At 41.6% G+C, this 17,668-nt stretch overlaps 1 protein-coding gene across 1 annotated transcript in view; it reads right to left on the reverse strand.

Moving 5' to 3' along the window:
- Positions 1-17,668, reverse strand: part of AASDH (aminoadipate-semialdehyde dehydrogenase) — a 1,090,146-nt gene that overhangs the window by 467,774 nt on the left and 604,704 nt on the right. The window contains exon 9 of the mRNA XM_044062487.1: positions 8,765-8,966. Coding sequence (XP_043918422.1) covers positions 8,765-8,966 — 202 coding nt within the window. The remainder of the gene's footprint in view (positions 1-8,764; positions 8,967-17,668) is intronic.

The following is a 17,668-nucleotide window of genomic DNA, read 5'->3' on the forward strand; positions in this document are numbered from 1 at the left end:
ACACCAAAAGGAAAAGCAGTCCAAACAGAGGAGGTAAAGCAATAATAATTAATAACTAATACAGAAGGCCTCCTCTCACATAAACTGATATGCTCTATTCAATTTTAGAGGCCCTCTAGACTGGGTAACTTTTGAGCAGAATCACAAGCAATGAAAAAGTAAGTATCCATGGAAGATCAGAGTCAAATAAAGGGAAAGGTCTAAGAAAATGAAATGCATGGTGAATCTGTAAATCAACAACAACAAAAAAGTTTCCATTGCACAAAAGTATACAAAAGGACATTCTTGAAACATGCACTACAAGTAGTCACGACTTGAGTGGAGTGGCTTCTGACAACAAATTTTCTACAGGGTGCTTCATTGCTTGATGGCAAAGTACTGTGGTGGGGTTTTTTGTCCACTGCATAAGACTCACTACCTGAAGACATCAAAACAAATTACTTGTTCTTAATTAATGAATAAAGTTAAAGATTTTTCATGTAAAGCCTGATTTAACCAGCACATCCAAGATGCAAAGGGAACCATTTCCCTGAATTTTTGTCTAACAAAGAAACAGGCAAAAAATAGATTAGTTTACAGGCAGCTCTGAGGCCATTTTTCAGTACTTATAAAGATCCTCCTCAAGGGGCACTCAGTCTCTGTGAAAGAATGCAGTTCCCCTAAGGGAAATTGAGATGATGTGTAGTGAAGAGGGCTACAAATCAAAAATATTTGCAGAACACTATCTTCAAAACCAGACAAGATTAACAGGTGCAAACATTTGACTGTCAAGCTTATGACCTACTAGCCTTTCAAGAAGCTAACTGATGTAACACCATGTTGCTAATTTTCTACTTCCAATATCTGCATGTGTGCATTTCTATATATATTTATAAGTGTGTGTGTGTGTCTGTGTGTGTGTGTGTGTGTGTGTGTGTGTGTGTGTGTGTGTGTATATATATATATATATATATATATATATATATATATATATATATATATATATATGTACACACATACACGCTACTGGCAAATGATTTTAAAACTTAACAAAAGCCCAGGTTTAAATGACATGCTGATTTTTTAAATGTCAGTTAAAAAGGTTTTGAAATACTAATCTGTTGAATATGATGCTTTTTAATCTATTTATTCCAGGTACATGTGTTTCATTTCTATTTTAAAAGTTTCATTTAAAACTCTATTCCACAAGACTGTTTTAATATTTCTGGTTTTATATTTAATCATGTACTTTGTACTATGTTTATTTAAGTGACTTCTGATGTAACATTGCCAATCTGATGACGTTTGCTAGTTAACTAGGAATGAAAGCATTTGCTGTCAGTGAATCTAGGTTTACAGCTTTTCAAGTGTGGAAGTGATGGTGCACTTTTTTTAAATAACCATTCTGTCTCCATTCTGGAGTCTTTTGGGTTTCTGGTTTTAAACGTTGTGGATTTTTAACTATGCGCTGTAGACTGTGATACTGAGCTTTACTCTGTAGTTCATAGAGGTATAGTTAACTATTCTTGCACCTGGTGCCATCTCTCAACCTGATCTTTAAACTTTTACAAATTGCTTGCTACAAATCAGCTACTACAGTTTATGCCAAAGTGTAAATCACTTCTGTTCTGACTGCAAATGCAATGCACTGAAGACAGATTCAGGAACTGCCAATCATAAGCTCTAACACTTTGGATCCAAGATGGCTACTCCCTTCACCCCACCAAAGTTATGTCTCTGGTAGATCATTCAGTGCTACATAACTTTGTGCTGCTGCACTCCCATAACAACTGAATGGGCCAGTCCAACTGTCCAGTAAGCAAAGAAATAAATAAAAATGTAAAAAAAATAAAAAAAATAGGAATAATAATAAAATAACAGCAGGTATTTTTTCACAAGTATGTAAATGCAAAATCCAGTCTCACTGTCACATGAATATTTATAGCTTCATCTTTTTATTTCTTTAATACAACTTATGTATATATTTATGAAGTTCATTGTTTCACAGGGCCATTTAAGATTCATGGCTATCAAATGAGTGTATGAATATTGTCTTATTGGGGCACATATCATCACCACCACAAAGGGGACATCTCTTAAAACACTAACTTTAAAAATAAAAACAACTTTTCCTGACAGAAGAGAAGTCTGCCGAGTATGAAAGGGGCTATTTCTCCACTACCACGATTGTGTATACTAACTTAGAGACAGCTCAGATTTGAGGGTGAGTGAAAACCCTAATCAATACCAAGGTCTGCTACCTCAAGAAGCCGGAAAGATGCAATGTGGCAAAACAAAATTCAACAAAAAGTCTACAATTAACCAAGCGTTAACTTTACTACACTCAATAAATATTCACATTCCAATTTAATTATACTCAGTGGCCGTTGTAGAAAAAACTGTTATCAGGTAATACAAGAAAGTTTCATAAGGAAGGTATGGTTAGTCTATGAAGGTTAATTAGAAAGTACAGTTGTGTACCTACCATAAATGTAGATGTTTGAGTGTATTCACTGTTGCAGTCATTACTCTTGGGTTATCCTGCTGGCAGGCTACCCTCAGTCGGCCAGAATTCCAAAGTCTAGGTCCGGCGTCGGTTGCTGTCACCTCTTCCCTGACGTCAGTGTGCCAGGGGTATAAAAGATACAGCCAACGCCATTTTCTTCAGTTTTTCTTGCCCCAGATGTCGAGTGCCCCCAAACTGGTAGGCTGAAAAATATGCCAATAAAAATGCATGCACAAAAATAACATTTTCTTCATCTACAAGCAAATACACCGAATAGGTTGTATAGGATAGAGAAGTGCAGGTAAGTCCCAGCAAAGAAAACGGGGATGGAGGGTAGGTAACCTGGACTGCAACAGTGAATACACTCTAACATCTACATTTATGGTAGGTACACAACTGTACTATGTTCATCGTGTTTCACTGTTGCAGTCATTACTCTTGGGTTGAATCCCAAAGCTGAGGATGGGTGGCTGGCCTAAATAGGATTAGGAGAGGTTATGAGGCCCTGCAGAACTGCAGTGGCAAAGCCTGCTCTGGACTTAGAGTAAAGAGGTAAGTGGTAGTGCTTTGTGAAGGTGTGCACTGAACTCCAAGTTGCAGCCTCTAAGATATCTTTGGTTGGTACTCCTCTGAGGAAGGCTGCTGAAGTGGCTGCTGCTCTGGTGGAATGAGGCCTAATGCCCTTAGGCACTGATTTGCCATGTTGAAAATAGCAGAAGTGGATGCAAAGGGCTATCCATTTAGAAATAGTCTGTTTTGAGATAGCCTTTCCTTGCGATCCTGCAGCATGACACTAAAAGTTGCTCAGTCTTTCTGAAAGCTTTAGTTCTGTCCAAATAGAAGTGTAACTGCCTGTGTATGTCCAAAGAATGCAGAATTTTCTCAACCTTGTTCTGTGGACTTGGATAAAAGGTAGGCAAGTGAATGGTTTGGTTGTGGGCCACACTGGACACCACCTTAGGCATAAATGAAGGGTTTGCCCTCAGAGAAACCCTGTCTGGATGAAAAATGATGAAAGGTTCCACAGCCATTAGTGCTTGTAACTCCAAGACTCGCCTTGCAGAGGTAATTGCTAGGAGTAGAGCTGTTTTCCAGGATAAGAATTTTATATCTGCTGTTGATGCTGGCTCAAAAGGAGGCAGTGTGAGTTTTTCCAAAACATAATTGAGGACGCAGGCCGGAATTGGTAATCTCCTTGGAGGCCTAATGTTTTTGGCCCCTCTGGGGTACTGCCTTATTAAAGGATGAGAAAAGATAGGTGGTTCTGTATTGTAGTGGGCTGAAATGGCAGAGGCATGAATCTTAATTGATGAGAAAGAAAGGCCTTTGTTCAGCATCTCAGTTGGGTATTGTAAAATCTGAGGGATATTTGGTACACACGTTGTCAATGACTTGTTCCTGGTTCCAAGCACAGAATCTCTTCCATTTTTCTGCATAAGATTTTCTGGTACTGGGCCTCCTGGCCTCCAAGATAACATCCATAACAGCTTTTGAAAGAGGAGTGTTCTGAATGGCTACATTATCTGCCATGCTGCCAGATTTAAGGTCCTGAGTTGGCTGTGCAGGATCTGATTGTTTTGTTGGGTCAGCAAGTGAGAAGTTTGAGGCAATATCCATGCTGGACCTTGAGACATGCTCTTTAGGATTGGGTACCAGTGCTGGCGTGGCCAATCTGGTGCTATCAGTATCATTTTTGGCTTCTCTTGTCTGACCTTCAGGAGTACCCTGGGAAGGAGAGGCAATGGGGGAAAAGCATATACTGTTAGATTTTTCCAGCTGAATGATAGGGCGTCCACTTTCCATGCTTGCTTGTGGTAAATCCTTGTGCAAAATCTCTGCAACTGGCAGTTGTGAGGGGAGGCAAATAGATCTATGTCTGGGCATCCCCATTTCCTTATTATCATGCTGAAGACTTGTGGATCCAGTTTCCATTCGTGGGGATCCATGAGGTTTCTGCTTAGAACTTGAAAAGTCAATGCTGTGTCCCATAAGGTCACTGCTTGTCTGCAGAGGGGGTAGGAATGCGTACCTCCCTGCTTGTTTATGTACCACATGACCGGAGTGTTGTCTGTCTTTATCAGTAACTGTCCTGGGTGAAGCAGGTCCTTGAAAGCTGTCAGGGCATTCTGAACAGCTAGCATCTCTTTTTGATTGATGTGAAGATGCATCTGGTTTGCATGCCATGTGCCCTGAATACATTTTCCTGCCATATGGGCCCCCCAGGCATAATCTGATGCATCCGTTGTCAGTGTCTGTCTGGCTGTGGGTAAACTGAATGGCAGACCCTTGTTGTGGTGACAGGCTTCTGCCCACCATCAAAACTCCTGTTGCAGGCAGGGAATGAGTGTAATTACTGTCTCCAGGCTGTGGCAATGCTGAGTCCAAACACTTTTTAGATACCATTGTAGTTTCCTCGTATGCAGTCTGGCATATGGAATTAGTAGAATGCAGGATGCCATGAAACCCAAGGCCTGCAGGATTTTCCTTGCAGATAAGTGGGGTTTTGTTGCTAATTTCTTGAAGTAAGTAGTCAGTTGCTCTTGTTTGTCTGGCGTGAGATAAGCCATGTGGGCAGTTGTATTTAAGCTTGCACCCAGGAATATTATCTCTTGAGAGGGCACTAGTTTTGATTTATTTTCATTTACTGTGTACCCTAGGCCAATTAGTAATCTTCTTACAAATGCCAGATGCTTTAGAAGAATGTATTTGTTCTCTGCTTAAATTAGGCAGTCGTCCAAGTAGGGATATATCTGAATTCCTCTTTGTCTGCAAAACACAACTACTGGTGCCAGACATTTTGTGAAGACCCTGGGCGCAGTAGATAAGCCAAAGGGCAGTGCAGAGAATTGGTAATGCATTGAGCCAGCTATGAATCTGAGGTATCTTCTGCAAGACTGATTGGGACATGCAGGTATGCCTCTTTTAGGTCCAAAGTTACAAGCCAAGCCTTTTTGCCCAGCATGGGCAGCAGCTACTGTAGAGTCAACATCTTGAATTTTGGAACTTCCAGAAATGTATTTAGTATAGACAGGTCCAGTATTGGTCTCCAGGTTTTGTCCTTTCTGGGTACTAGGAAAAGTCTGGAGTAAAATTCTTGCACCTGCTCTTGTTGTGGTACTTGCTGAATGGCTCTCATGTCCATGAGGGCTGTAATTTGTTTTTGTGCCTCTGCCCATTGATTGTGTGGCAGGTCTGGCATATCTTTTGACCTTGGTAGAGTGTGAAAATGGAACCTGTAGCCTTGGGACACTATGTTCAGGACCCATTTGTCTTGTGTAACCATTTGCCAATTTGATGAAAAAAGTGCTAGTTTTCCCCCCAAGGGGGCTGCCAAAAGAAAAATGCTTGGATCTGGTAGAGGAAAGTCATTGGGACTGTTTCCTGTAAGGCTGTGATTTGTCTTTTCCACTTTTGGAGGTAGGAGCACCCCATTGTTTAGGCCTGTATGAGCCTTGGGGCTGAGATCTGCCTCTGGAAAGCCTGTATCTGCCTCTTTGTGGTCTGTCTGACACTGGAAAGGACCAATTTTTAGAAGGCTAGTTCCTGCTAAACCTGGGTGGCTGTAACTGTAAGAAATCCTTGACTGTCTGCATGGATTTTGCTTCATCCTCCATTTTTTTCAACACCTCTTCTGCTTTAGTACCAAACAAAGTATCATGCTGTAATGGTGCATCTAATAATTTTGCTTTAACATGATCAGGCAGAATCTGTTCCTTTAACCAAGCATGCCATCTAATAACAGAACCTGTAACAGCGGCCCTGCAAGAGGCCTCCAGAGAATCATATCCACATTGCAAAGTATGCTTTCCCACTTGTTCAGCTGCATGCAATAAATCCTGCAATTCCTTGTTCTCTGAACATTCAGTATTTGTCAACAATTTCTGTTTAAGCAGTGACATTAAATATTGCTGATATTTAAGCATATGAAACTGACAATTTAAAGCCCTTACAGCCAGGGTAGCAGAAGTGTAGACTTTTTCCCCCATCTGTCTAGAGTCCTAGAATCCCTATCAGGGGGGACAGGGTTTTTTGCAGTGGAAGCTTTAACCCCTTTGGGACCCTGAGAAATAGTTTCTGGGTCAGCGGCGGGGTTTTTATATAGGAATTTATGAGAATCCGGGACCCTGTAGTATCTGTCTGGCTTAGCGGGTGCAGGGGACAGGCCGGACTCTGAAAATACATCATCTACAATGTCTAGAACAGGTGGAATAGCAAGGGGCCTGTGCTGAGGAAGAAGCAGAAAGTCTCTGAGCCTTTTCTTAGATTCAGAATAATCTTGGCTCTCCCAGTGGAAATGCTCCCTCATAGTATGCAGGGTTTCCCCAAAAGAATAATCCTCAGGAGGAGAGGCTGAAGGAATGGATTCTTCAGCATCAGAATCCTCATAGGGAAGCATGGAGTAATCCTGTTCAGAAGAGGAATCAGAGGAAATAGAAACCTGATCAGAAGAATCATACTCTGTCTCTTGCCTAGGCCTCTTATCAGGAGGGGGATGGGAACCCCTGATCAAAGTAATTAGGTCTTCGGCCATTTTGAGCATCTGTTTTTTAGGCATGGAAGTCTGAGTAGGAGAATGCTGTACTTGTTTCTTTGTCTTTAGAGCTGCTTTAGCCTTTGTCTTTGAAGCTGAAGATGGCTTAATATATAGTTGTGTAGGTCTGAAGACACACTCAGAAGCCGATGCCTGCTCAGCAGCTCCGGACCCATCTGAGGGAATGATTTCCGAGTGTCTAATACCTTGAGTATCCAGAGGCCCAGTTGGCTCCACGTGGGAGTCGGAAGTGGCCTGTGGCTCTGAGGTAGCGGGCGCCAGGGGCTGCGAAAGCACCTCACTGGGAACCAGCGACTGGCCTAGCAGAGGCCTCATCGTCGGTTTTGGACCTCGGATGCCTATCCTTTTCCTTGTCTTTGCGTTTTTTGTAAACTCCGGTTGTCGGCTGGTCTGACGGCATTATATAATTAAATCTTTGGCCAAAGTAATGAAATGCAAAATCGAACCGACGCTTAATAGTGCATTGGTTAAATCTAGCACAAAACCAACAACTAGCAACGTTGTGATCAGGGCCTAGGCAAGGAATACAGTAAGAGTGAAAATCCTTATGAAGTATTTGCTTCCCACACGAAATACAATTGTTAACTTTTTCTGACATCGGTCTGGAGCAAGAAAAAAGTTTCCCCAATGGGGTACTTAGCTTTAATGAAGACTTCGGTTCTGAAATTCGGATTTGAAAATCTCAGGAGTCGGCCGACCGGCACTTGCGAACTGCTTTTGCTTCGGGCACTAAGCAGCAAGAAAGACTAAAGAAAATGGCGTCGGCTGCATCTTTTATACCCCTGGAGTACTGACGTCAGGGAAGAGGCGACAGCAACCGACGCTGAACCTAGACTTTGGAATTCTGGCTGACTGAGGGTAGCCTGCCAGCAGGATAACCCAAGAGTAATGACTGCAACAGTGAAACACGATGAACATCTGGCTATTACTTTGAAATGTTTAACTAAAACATACTGGATTGATACAGGGAGGCTAACTAGACATGCCCTTTTAAGATAAGCACTACATTATACCTATAGCTGATAAATGGACATGTGGCGCATTTTATGTGAAATATATGTATATACATACACACATATACATGTGTGTGTGTGTGTGTGTGTGTGTGTGTGTGTGTGTGTGTGTGTGTGTGTGTGTATATATATATATATATATATATATATATATATATATATATATATGTGTGTGTGTGTGTGTGTGTGTGTGTGTGTGTATATATATATATATATATATATATATGTATATGTATATGTATACATATATATATATATATATATATATATATATATATATATATATATATGCAGTTTACTTGGACTCAAAGCAGGTATGATGCCCCACCCCCTTTTTTATTATAACCTAGTTTTCTATATGTTTGCAAGTCCTTTAAAACAAACTAGAGCTAGTAAAAAGCCAAAATAAATACTCTCATTTGGAAAAAATTGCAAAGGCAGCTTATAATTTAGTTATGCAAAACTACAGCAAACTTTGGAGGCTCAATGTGATTCCATTTTATGACTTGGGTTAGGATATCATTTTGCACCTTACTATTAAAAATTTATGGTCTGCACGACAGCTATATAAGTTATATCTGCATTTATAAAATGAAACTTCTTAGTTGGCATTTTTACCACATATATTCATTTCAATAAATTCATTCTAGGGAGTGTGCCACAGTGTATACTATGCATGTAAGAAAACAGCACTACTGCTGAAATTGTAATTACCATGAGAAGTACAAGGTAAGGCTTCAACCAGCACAACATCATCTGGGATTTCATGGCTTGGAAGAAGTTGAGAGAGTTGCTGAAGAATTTCTCTCTCTACATTAGTACCAATGAATGTCCTCATCACCACAAAGAGAATCAGTTTGCTCTGTTCATAGCAGAATACAGCACAGGCTTCTACATAGCTTAAACTCTCGGCAGCCTATGGAACAATAAAAAGATTTTAGTTACATAAACAATTTAACAGCAGAATTTATAGACAGGCTGTTTTAGAGGAAAAAAAAGAAACAGCTGCCTGGTTACTAGACTACAAGATAACTTCTAGACAGCACAGTACAGCTCAGAAACACCTAATCATTGTCACATATTAATGCCAGTCAGTAGTATAAACTGAAATAGTCTCAAAATCCTACCAGAAAATTCCACTTTATGCTGCTGGAAACCTGCACAGATCAGTTCTCTAAAGGCATAACACAGTGTAAGGTGTGAATCTGGTCCTATGAACAATAACAAACAGAAAGATGCTGAAAACTGTAGCTCAAGATTTAGAAAAAAAATCACTGTAAGAAGTAAAGCCACAAATCAACCATCATGCACACTAAACACAAAAAGCTAAGTGCACCTGCATTCATACTCAAGTATTTGGTAAAGAAAACTGAGGCCAAGGAAAGAGCAAAAGTCTGAGACACACATGAAATGCAGGCTTTGTGTTGCCAATCAACTTAATGAAGTTCACAATGTCAACAAAGCTTAAGCAGAGCCATGAAAAACACTAGCACAAGATGTCTGCTATACTTCTAAGGGCATTAGGGTGCCAACGAAATATCTCAGTCAACCAAAGGTAAAAAGAATTGTCAGGTACCACAGAAAAAGTCACAGTTTTGTTTATAGATCTGAGTATGGCTGCTACAACCACAGATTGGGATTACCATTGCACACACAACTGGCTAGAGATAAAATAAGTACACAGGTTCATAGGTGGTTACTAGGCTAATGGCCCTAGAATCCTTACAAGTCTAGCCATATTTATCCTAAGTTGCCCCAATTGTCTGTAGGTAGGTGAGTGAAGTTTGGAGAGGTATGAGTCTATGATAATTAACATAGACTGCCTTTGTCCATGAGGGACACAGGTGCCACCCAAGAAGTGAATTTACTGTCACCCATCAATTGATCTAAACAGCACAGTACATCTCTGAAACACCTAACAATCTGAACATATCAGTTAATTAGTTTAGCTTAGTTAATTAGTTAGTTGAATTTGTTGACCAGGGCACAGCACTGCTCACACCAAACCAGTTTCAGTCTCAGGCCAAGTACTACAGAAACAGATGAACATTAAGGTAAGGTGTACATGTTATGAGTAAAACAATCACAAAACAATAAGACAATATGACTACATACTGAATTCTACATTTAGTACTTGAGTAAAATATATTGGGATGGACAATGACAGAGAATAAAAAGGAAAACGAAGAACAACAATGAGACAACTTACCTAAAAAAGGGGGGGGGGATTAAATTTTTCGGCAGGGAGGAAAGGATGTAACAGGAGTTATTAAAGTACAGTTTTGTACGTACCATAAATGTACATGTTCGAGCGTATACCCTGTTGCAGTCATCACACTTGGGTTATCCTGTCATCAGGCGGTCCCGCAGTCGGCCCGAATTCCAAAGTCTTGGTCCGGCGTCGGTTGCTGTAGCTTCTTCCCTGACGTCAGTGCGCCAGGGGTATATAAGAGGCATCCGACGCCATTTTCTTCAGTTTTTCTTGCCCCAGATGTCAGGTGCCCCCAATAGGTAGGCAATATATATATATATATATTGCTATATAAAAATGTACATATAAAAATAAAACAATACCTTCAGGCACAAGCAAATACACCACAGAGGTTGTATAGGATAGAAAGGTATAGAGAAGTCCAGCTAGTTCAGAGGGGATGGAGGGAGGGTAACCTGGACTGCAGTAGGGTATACACTCAAACATCTACATTTATGGTAGGTACAAAAATTGTACTATGTTCATCGTGTTACCCTGCTGCAGTCATCACACTTGGGTTGAATCCCAAAGCTAAGGATGGGAGGTGGAGTCAAACAGGGTTAGAGGAGGCTAGAAGGCCCTGTAAAACTGCAGTGGCGAAGCCAGCTCTAGTCTTAGAGTAAAGTGGTAAGTGATAGTGTTTGGTGAAGGTGTGTACTGAACTCCAAGTTGCAGCTTCCAGAATATCCTTGGTTGGTACCCCCCTGAGGAAGGCAGTAGATGTAGCAGCTGCCCTGGTGGAGTGGGGCCTTATGCTTGCAGGAACTGGTTTTCCATGATGGGTGCAGCAAAAATGTATGCAATGCCCTATCCATTTGGAAATGGTCTGTTTTGAAATAGCCTTACCTTGTGATGCTGTAGCATAGGATACAAAAAGCTGGTCAGATTTTCTGAAAACCTTAGTTTTATCCAATTAGTAACGTAGTTGCCTGTGAATGTCCAAGGAGTGCAGGAGTCTTTCTCCTTTGTTCTGTGGATTTGGGAAGAAGGTGGGTAAATGGATGGTTTGATTTAGAGCCACACTGGATACCACCTTTGGCATAAAGGAGGGGTTAGTTTGTAGAGAAACTCTGTCTTGATGGAAAATGAGGAAAGGCTCTACTGCCATTAGTGCCTGTAACTCTGAGACTCTTCTGGCTGAAGTAATTGCTAGTGGCAGGGCAGTCTTCCATGATATAAACTGTAAATCAGCTGAGAAAGCTGGCTCAAAAGGTGGCAGCGTAAGTTTTTCCAGAACAAAGTTGAGGTCCCAAGTTGGTGTTGGTGCTCTCCTGGGAGGCCTAATGTTTTTGGCCCCTCTGAGGTACTGCCTTAGAAGTGGGTGTGAAAATAAGGGAGGATCCGTGTTGTAGTGAGCTGAAATAGCTGAGGCGTGGATTTTAATAGATGAAAAAGAAAGTCCTTTGTGTAACATCTCAGTTAAATATTGTAGAATCTGAGGTATGTCCGGCTCAAGGGTATTTTGGCCTTTAGCTTGGTTCCAGGCACAAAATCTTTTCCATTTGTTTGAGTAGGCTTTCCTGGTGCTGGGCCTCCTGGCCTCCAGAATGACATCCATAACAGCTTGTAAAAGAGGAGCTGGCTGGTTGCTTAGGTGATTTGCCATGCAGCCAAATTTAAGGTTTTGAGCTGGCTGTGTAGAATCTGGCTGTCTTGCTGTGTGAGCAGATGAGGGATTTGTGGTAAAATCCATGGTGGGCCGTGAGCCATGTTCCTTAGTAGTGGGTACCAGTACTGGCGTAGCCAGTCTGGGGCAATGAGTATATCATTCGGGGTCTCTCCATCCTGACTTTCAGCAGCACCTTTGTGAGAAGAGGCAATGGAGGAAAGGCATATACTGTCAACATTTTCCAACTGAATGAGAGGGCGTCCACTTTCCAAGCTTGATGGTGGAATGTCCTTGTACAAAATTATGATAGCTGATAGTTTTGGGGGTTGGCAAACAGGTCTATGTCTGGGCGCCCCCATTTTTGAATTATCATTGCAAATTCTTGTGGATCCAGTTTCCACTCATGGGGATCCATGATGTTCCTGCTTAGGTCGTTTGCCAATGTGTTCTTTTTTCCTGGCAGGAATTGTGCTTGTAATTAAACTTGGTAAGTCAGTGCTGTGTTCCACAAGGTCATTGCTTGCCTGCATAGAGGGTAGGAGTGTGCACCCCCTTGCTTATGTACCACATTACTGTGGTGTTGTCTGTCCTTATTATAAGCTGTCCTGGATGTAAGCGGTCCTTGAAGGCTGTCAGTGCTTTCTGTACAGCTAGCATTTCTTTTTGATTGATGTGCAGATTCCTTTGATCTGCAGTCCATATGCCTTGAACGCACTGTCCTGCCATTTGTGCCCCCCAGGCGTAGTCGGATGAATCTGTTGTCACAGTTTGCCTGGCTGGGGGTAAGGTGAAAGGCTAACCCTTGTTGAGGTGACATGCCTGTGACCACCATAGAAACTCCTGTTGAAGGCAGGGAATGAGAGGTATCATTGTTTCCAAGCTGTTGCTGTGTTGAGTCCATACGCTTTTCAGGTACCATTGTAATTTCCTCATATGCAGTTTTGCAAGTGGTATTAGTAGTATGCAAGATGCCATGAAGCCCAAGGCCTGCAGAATTTTTCTTGTAGGGAGTTAGGTCTTTGTTGCCATTATTTTGAAGTATTGAGTTAGTTGTAGTTGTTTGTCTGGCGTCAGATAAGCCATCTAGGCCGTTGTATTCAAGCTGGCACCCAGGAATGTCATATTTTGTGAGGGCACTAGTTTTGATTTCTTCTCATTTACTGTGTACCCTAGGCAACTTAGAAGGTGTTTTACAAAAGCCAGATGTTGTAAGAGAGTGTCCTTGCTTTTTGCTTGGATGAGGCAGTCGTCCGGGTATGGGTATATTTGAATTCCTCTTTGTCTGCAGTATGCAATTACTGGTGCCAGGCATTTTGTGAAGACCCTGGGCGAAGTAGATAAGCCAAAGGGCAGTGCAGAGAATTGGTAATGGGTTGAACCTGCAATGAAATGGAGGTATCTTCTGCAATGTTGTCTGACAGGGACATGCAGGTAAGCCTCCTTGAGGTCCAACGTTACTAGCCAAGCCTTCTTGCCCAACATGGGAAGAAGCTGCTGTAGTGTTAGCATCTTGAATTTGGGTACTTGCAAGTAGGTGTTTAGAATAGAAAGGTCCAGAATGGGTCTCCATGCATTGTCCTTTCTGGGGACTAGAAAGAGCCTTGAGTCAAATCCTTGGCCTTGCTCCTGTGTAGGTACCAGTTGAATGGCTCTCATGTCCATGAGAGCTATAATTTGTGTTTGAGTCTCTGCCCATTGATTTTGTGGCAGGTTTGGCATTCCTTTTAGTCTTGGCAAAGTGTGGAAATGGAATCTGTATCCTTGAGACATAATGTTTAGGACCCATTTGTCCTTTGTGATGATGCGCCAGTTGTCTGCAAAAACTGCTAATTTTCCTCCCAAGGGAGCTGCCAAGAGAGCTTCGCTTGTCAGTTTTAGTTTTAAGTCGTGTTTGTCTTCTAGTAGTTTGGGGCCTGTCTTCTCTTCCCCTCTGTGTTGCAGTGCCCCATGGGCGAGGTTTGTAAGGGATTTGAGTGTGACCTCTGCCCCTTGGGCGTCTGTATTTACTCCTCTGTGGTCTGTCAGTATCTGGAAAGGACCAATTTTTTGTTGGCCAATTTCTGCTGAAGCATGGGTGTTGTACCTTTAAGAAATCTTTGACCGTCTGCATAGATTTTGCCTTGTCCTCCATTTTCTTTAAAACCTCTTCTTCTTTAATCCCAAATAAGACATCCTGCTGTAAGGGTGCATCTAGAAACTTTGCTTTAACGTGATCAGGCAGAGTTTGTACCTTTAACCAAGCATGCCTACGTATAACAGACCCAGTAACAGCTGCTCTACAGGAAGCTTCCAAGGAATCAAATCCACATTGTAAAGTATGTTTGCCCACCTGTTCAGCTGCATGCAACAGATCCTGCATATCCTTGAATTCAGACTGTTGAGGGTGCGTGCTCATCTTTTGTTTTATCTGAGACATGAGGAATTGCTGGTATTTCAGCATGTGAAATTGACAATTTAATGCTCTCATAGCTAGAGTACCTGAGGTGTAAACCTTCTTCCCCCACCTATCTAGTGCTCTGGAGTCCCTTTCAGAGGGTACAGGATTTTTAGCCATAGAAGCCTTAGCCCCTTTGGGACCCTGGGAGATTGTCTCTGGGTCAGCAGATTCTAAGAAAACATCACCCACAATGTCTGAAACTGGAGGGATAGCAAGTGGTCTGTGCTGGGGGAGTAACAGGAACTCTCGGAGCCTTTTCTTTGAGTCGGAGTAGTCCTGACCTTCCCAGTGGAAGTGTTCCCTCATGGTATGTAAGGTTCCCCCAAAGCAATAGTCTTCAGGGGGAGAAGCTGAGGGAATGGAATCTTCAGCATCAGAATATTCATAAGGGGGAAAAGAGTAATCCTGTTCCTCAGAGGAGCCTGAGGAGATAGACATTTGATCAGAGGAGGCATAATCCTTTGCTTACCTCCCCTTGGAGATTTTGGTTTTATTTAGTTTGACTTGGCGTTATTTTTTGGAATAATCCTCCTCTTGTCTAGGCCTTTTGTCTGGGGGATTGGGAACCCCTGATTAAAGAAATCAAATCTTCAGCCATTTTAAGCATCTGTTTCTTAGGCATGGGTATTTGAACTGGGGACAGTTGTGCAGTCTTTTTTGGTTTTAGAGGAGTCTTAAGCTTAGCATAAGATTTTATGGTGAGAGTAGTCGGTCTGAAGACACCTTCTGTAACCGAAGGTGTTTCCACCGCACCGGCTTCCCCTTCTGCAATGTTGTCGGTAGGGCCTAAAGAAAATGTCTGCGTCGACCTAGAACTCTCTGCTTGAGAATCCAAAGCGGTCTGGGGTTCCAATTCTGCGGTCATCAGGGGCTGCGTAGGCGCCTCACTGAAAACCAGAGAACCGGCGACCGGCCCAGCCGAGGCCTCGGAGTCTGGCTTGGATTTAGGCTGCCTGTCCTTATCTTTGCATTTTTTACACACGCCGGTAGTCGGTTGCTCTGACAGCATAGTGTAATTAAATTTCCTACCAAAGTAGTGTCTTGCAAAATCAAAGCGTCGCTTTATAGTTCGCTTATTGAACCTAGCAAAAAAACGACAACCGGTGACATCGTGGTCTGGGCCTAGGCAAGGTAAACAATAAGAATGAAAGTCCTTATGAGGTATTTGCTTCCCACAAGAAATGCAATTGTTAACTTTTTCTGACATTGGACTGAGGCAAGCTTTGAAGACTTCGGACTGAAATTCAATTCGAAAATTGCAGGTGTCGGCTGACCGGCACTTGCAAACTGCTTCTGCTTTGGGCACCGCGCGGCAAGAAAGACTGAAGAAAATGGCGTTGGATGCCTCTTATATACCCCTGGCGTACTGACGTCAGGGAAGAAGCAACAGCAACCGATGCTGGACCAAGACTTTGGAATTCGGGCCAACTGCGGGACCGCCTGACGACAAGTAACCCAAGTGTGATGACTGCAGCAGGGTAACACGATGAACATCTATGTAGCTGTTATATACTTCAGGATGTGGCTACGTGAGACTAAAGGTTGAACATTTAATGGGAAGAAAGTAGGTGTTAGGTTATATGACAAGAAGGAAAGCAATTGCATTTTGCCTGTTTGAAAGGATGAGCTTTTTGATGGACATGGAATGTGAAATATGAGGTGATATCTTTTGAGATGTGGTTAGTGCTTGAAAGTTTAGTTTCTGGGGGTCTGTAGAATAAGACCAGTGAGACGTTGACATACAAGGTTGCAGAAAGGTATTTTAATAAAAACAAGCCAATTGACCGATGTAAGGGAAAGATGTGTAGTCTGTACCACTGGGAATCTGAGAGCTAAAAAAAACAACTGGGAGAAAGAAAAAGGAAGGCTCAGTGCAAGATGCTGCAGGGCTGCCCCTGGTGATGGATAGTGCAGAGACATCGGTAGATCAATTCTGTCTGCCAATGCTGGAAAACATCTGTGTAATACATGTGTAATGTGTTCAGGCAATGGTATTTCAGGGAAGAAACACCACTCAACAGACACTTACCGTGCATGAAGTGCCTCTGCATCTTCATCACCATCCTATCTCTGGATATAATGAAAACTGGTCCATAAGAAGATCAATTAGTAAGGTGCGTGAGTACAGGGGCTAAACACAAAGCAGTGGGTAAGTGTAGAGATGATGGAAGAATAATAAGTTAGCATTAGGGATGCCGAATTGACAAAAATATAAAAAGGGCGTCACTGACTCAACAGGCTGCATTACTTGATTCTGACGCTAAGAAGATCAGAAGGCTGTATGTTCCAACATCAGGTTCTTGGATTTATTTCAATAGTGATACTGCAGTCTATCATAATGGGGTGCTGTCTTTTAGATGACACATTACACAGAGGTCCCTTATCTTTGAGTTTGTGGTAGGTCAGGTAGATGTAAACAACCCAATGTTACAAATAAAAAGAGACGGGGCTTTTTTTTGTTTTTTACTATGTCTTGTTCAAATACATTTACAATACAACAACAAAATATTATACAGAAATAATCAGCATTGTTATAAACCTTTATCTTCTTCCCCTTCATCTAGTGTATACTCATAATCTCAAACTTTATTATATATTAGCCTACAACATCTTTCAATCTCATTTCCATATTTTACAAATTATTTTATCTCCTCATTTTGCCAAAGACTTAGCTCCTTTATATTCTCCTTTGCTTACTACAGTCTCATTTATTAAATTCACTCATAATTCTGTATGTCTGCAGATTGCACAAAAAATTAACTGTTTCTTCCTTTTACAGTTCTTATAATAATGCTAACACTGCTCTGCAGCTTTGTACTTCAGATTTTATCAGCAAGTAAGTTCTGATATATTAACCTCTACAAAACTATACTGAACACTATAATTGCTAATCCTACCTACCCTTTGCTGTATAGCTTCCTGCACGCTGTTGTCTATTAAACACACCTACTTCTCAATAAGGCATCTGTATTACCTTATCATACCAGTCTCTTTCTCTTTTGTGGCCCCCATCATATTTTAATTTCTATTTTCCTACACACTTACTTAATTCTGTCTTTTCTCTTTTCATTCTTCGTTCCCCATCTCTTACTTCCCTGCTTCTTGTCCCAATGTCCTTAAAATTTACTTAAAAGTTCCCTAGCTTACTATATCTATTCTCCAAGCATCTCCAAGCATTTAAACGAAAAAGTCTCCTAAAAGTGAAACAAAACAAAACAAAATACTGCTGAATGTATCATCAGCTACCTTCCATATTTATTTTCTATAGAAAATGTCACTCTTAATTGGGTTAAAATGTGCACCATACACCACACTAAAACA

Source organism: Protopterus annectens, chromosome 2.part1 (genome assembly GCF_019279795.1).
Source record: "Protopterus annectens isolate FY-2018-M chromosome 2.part1, PAN1.0, whole genome shotgun sequence".
NCBI lineage: Eukaryota > Metazoa > Chordata > Ceratodontiformes > Protopteridae > Protopterus > Protopterus annectens.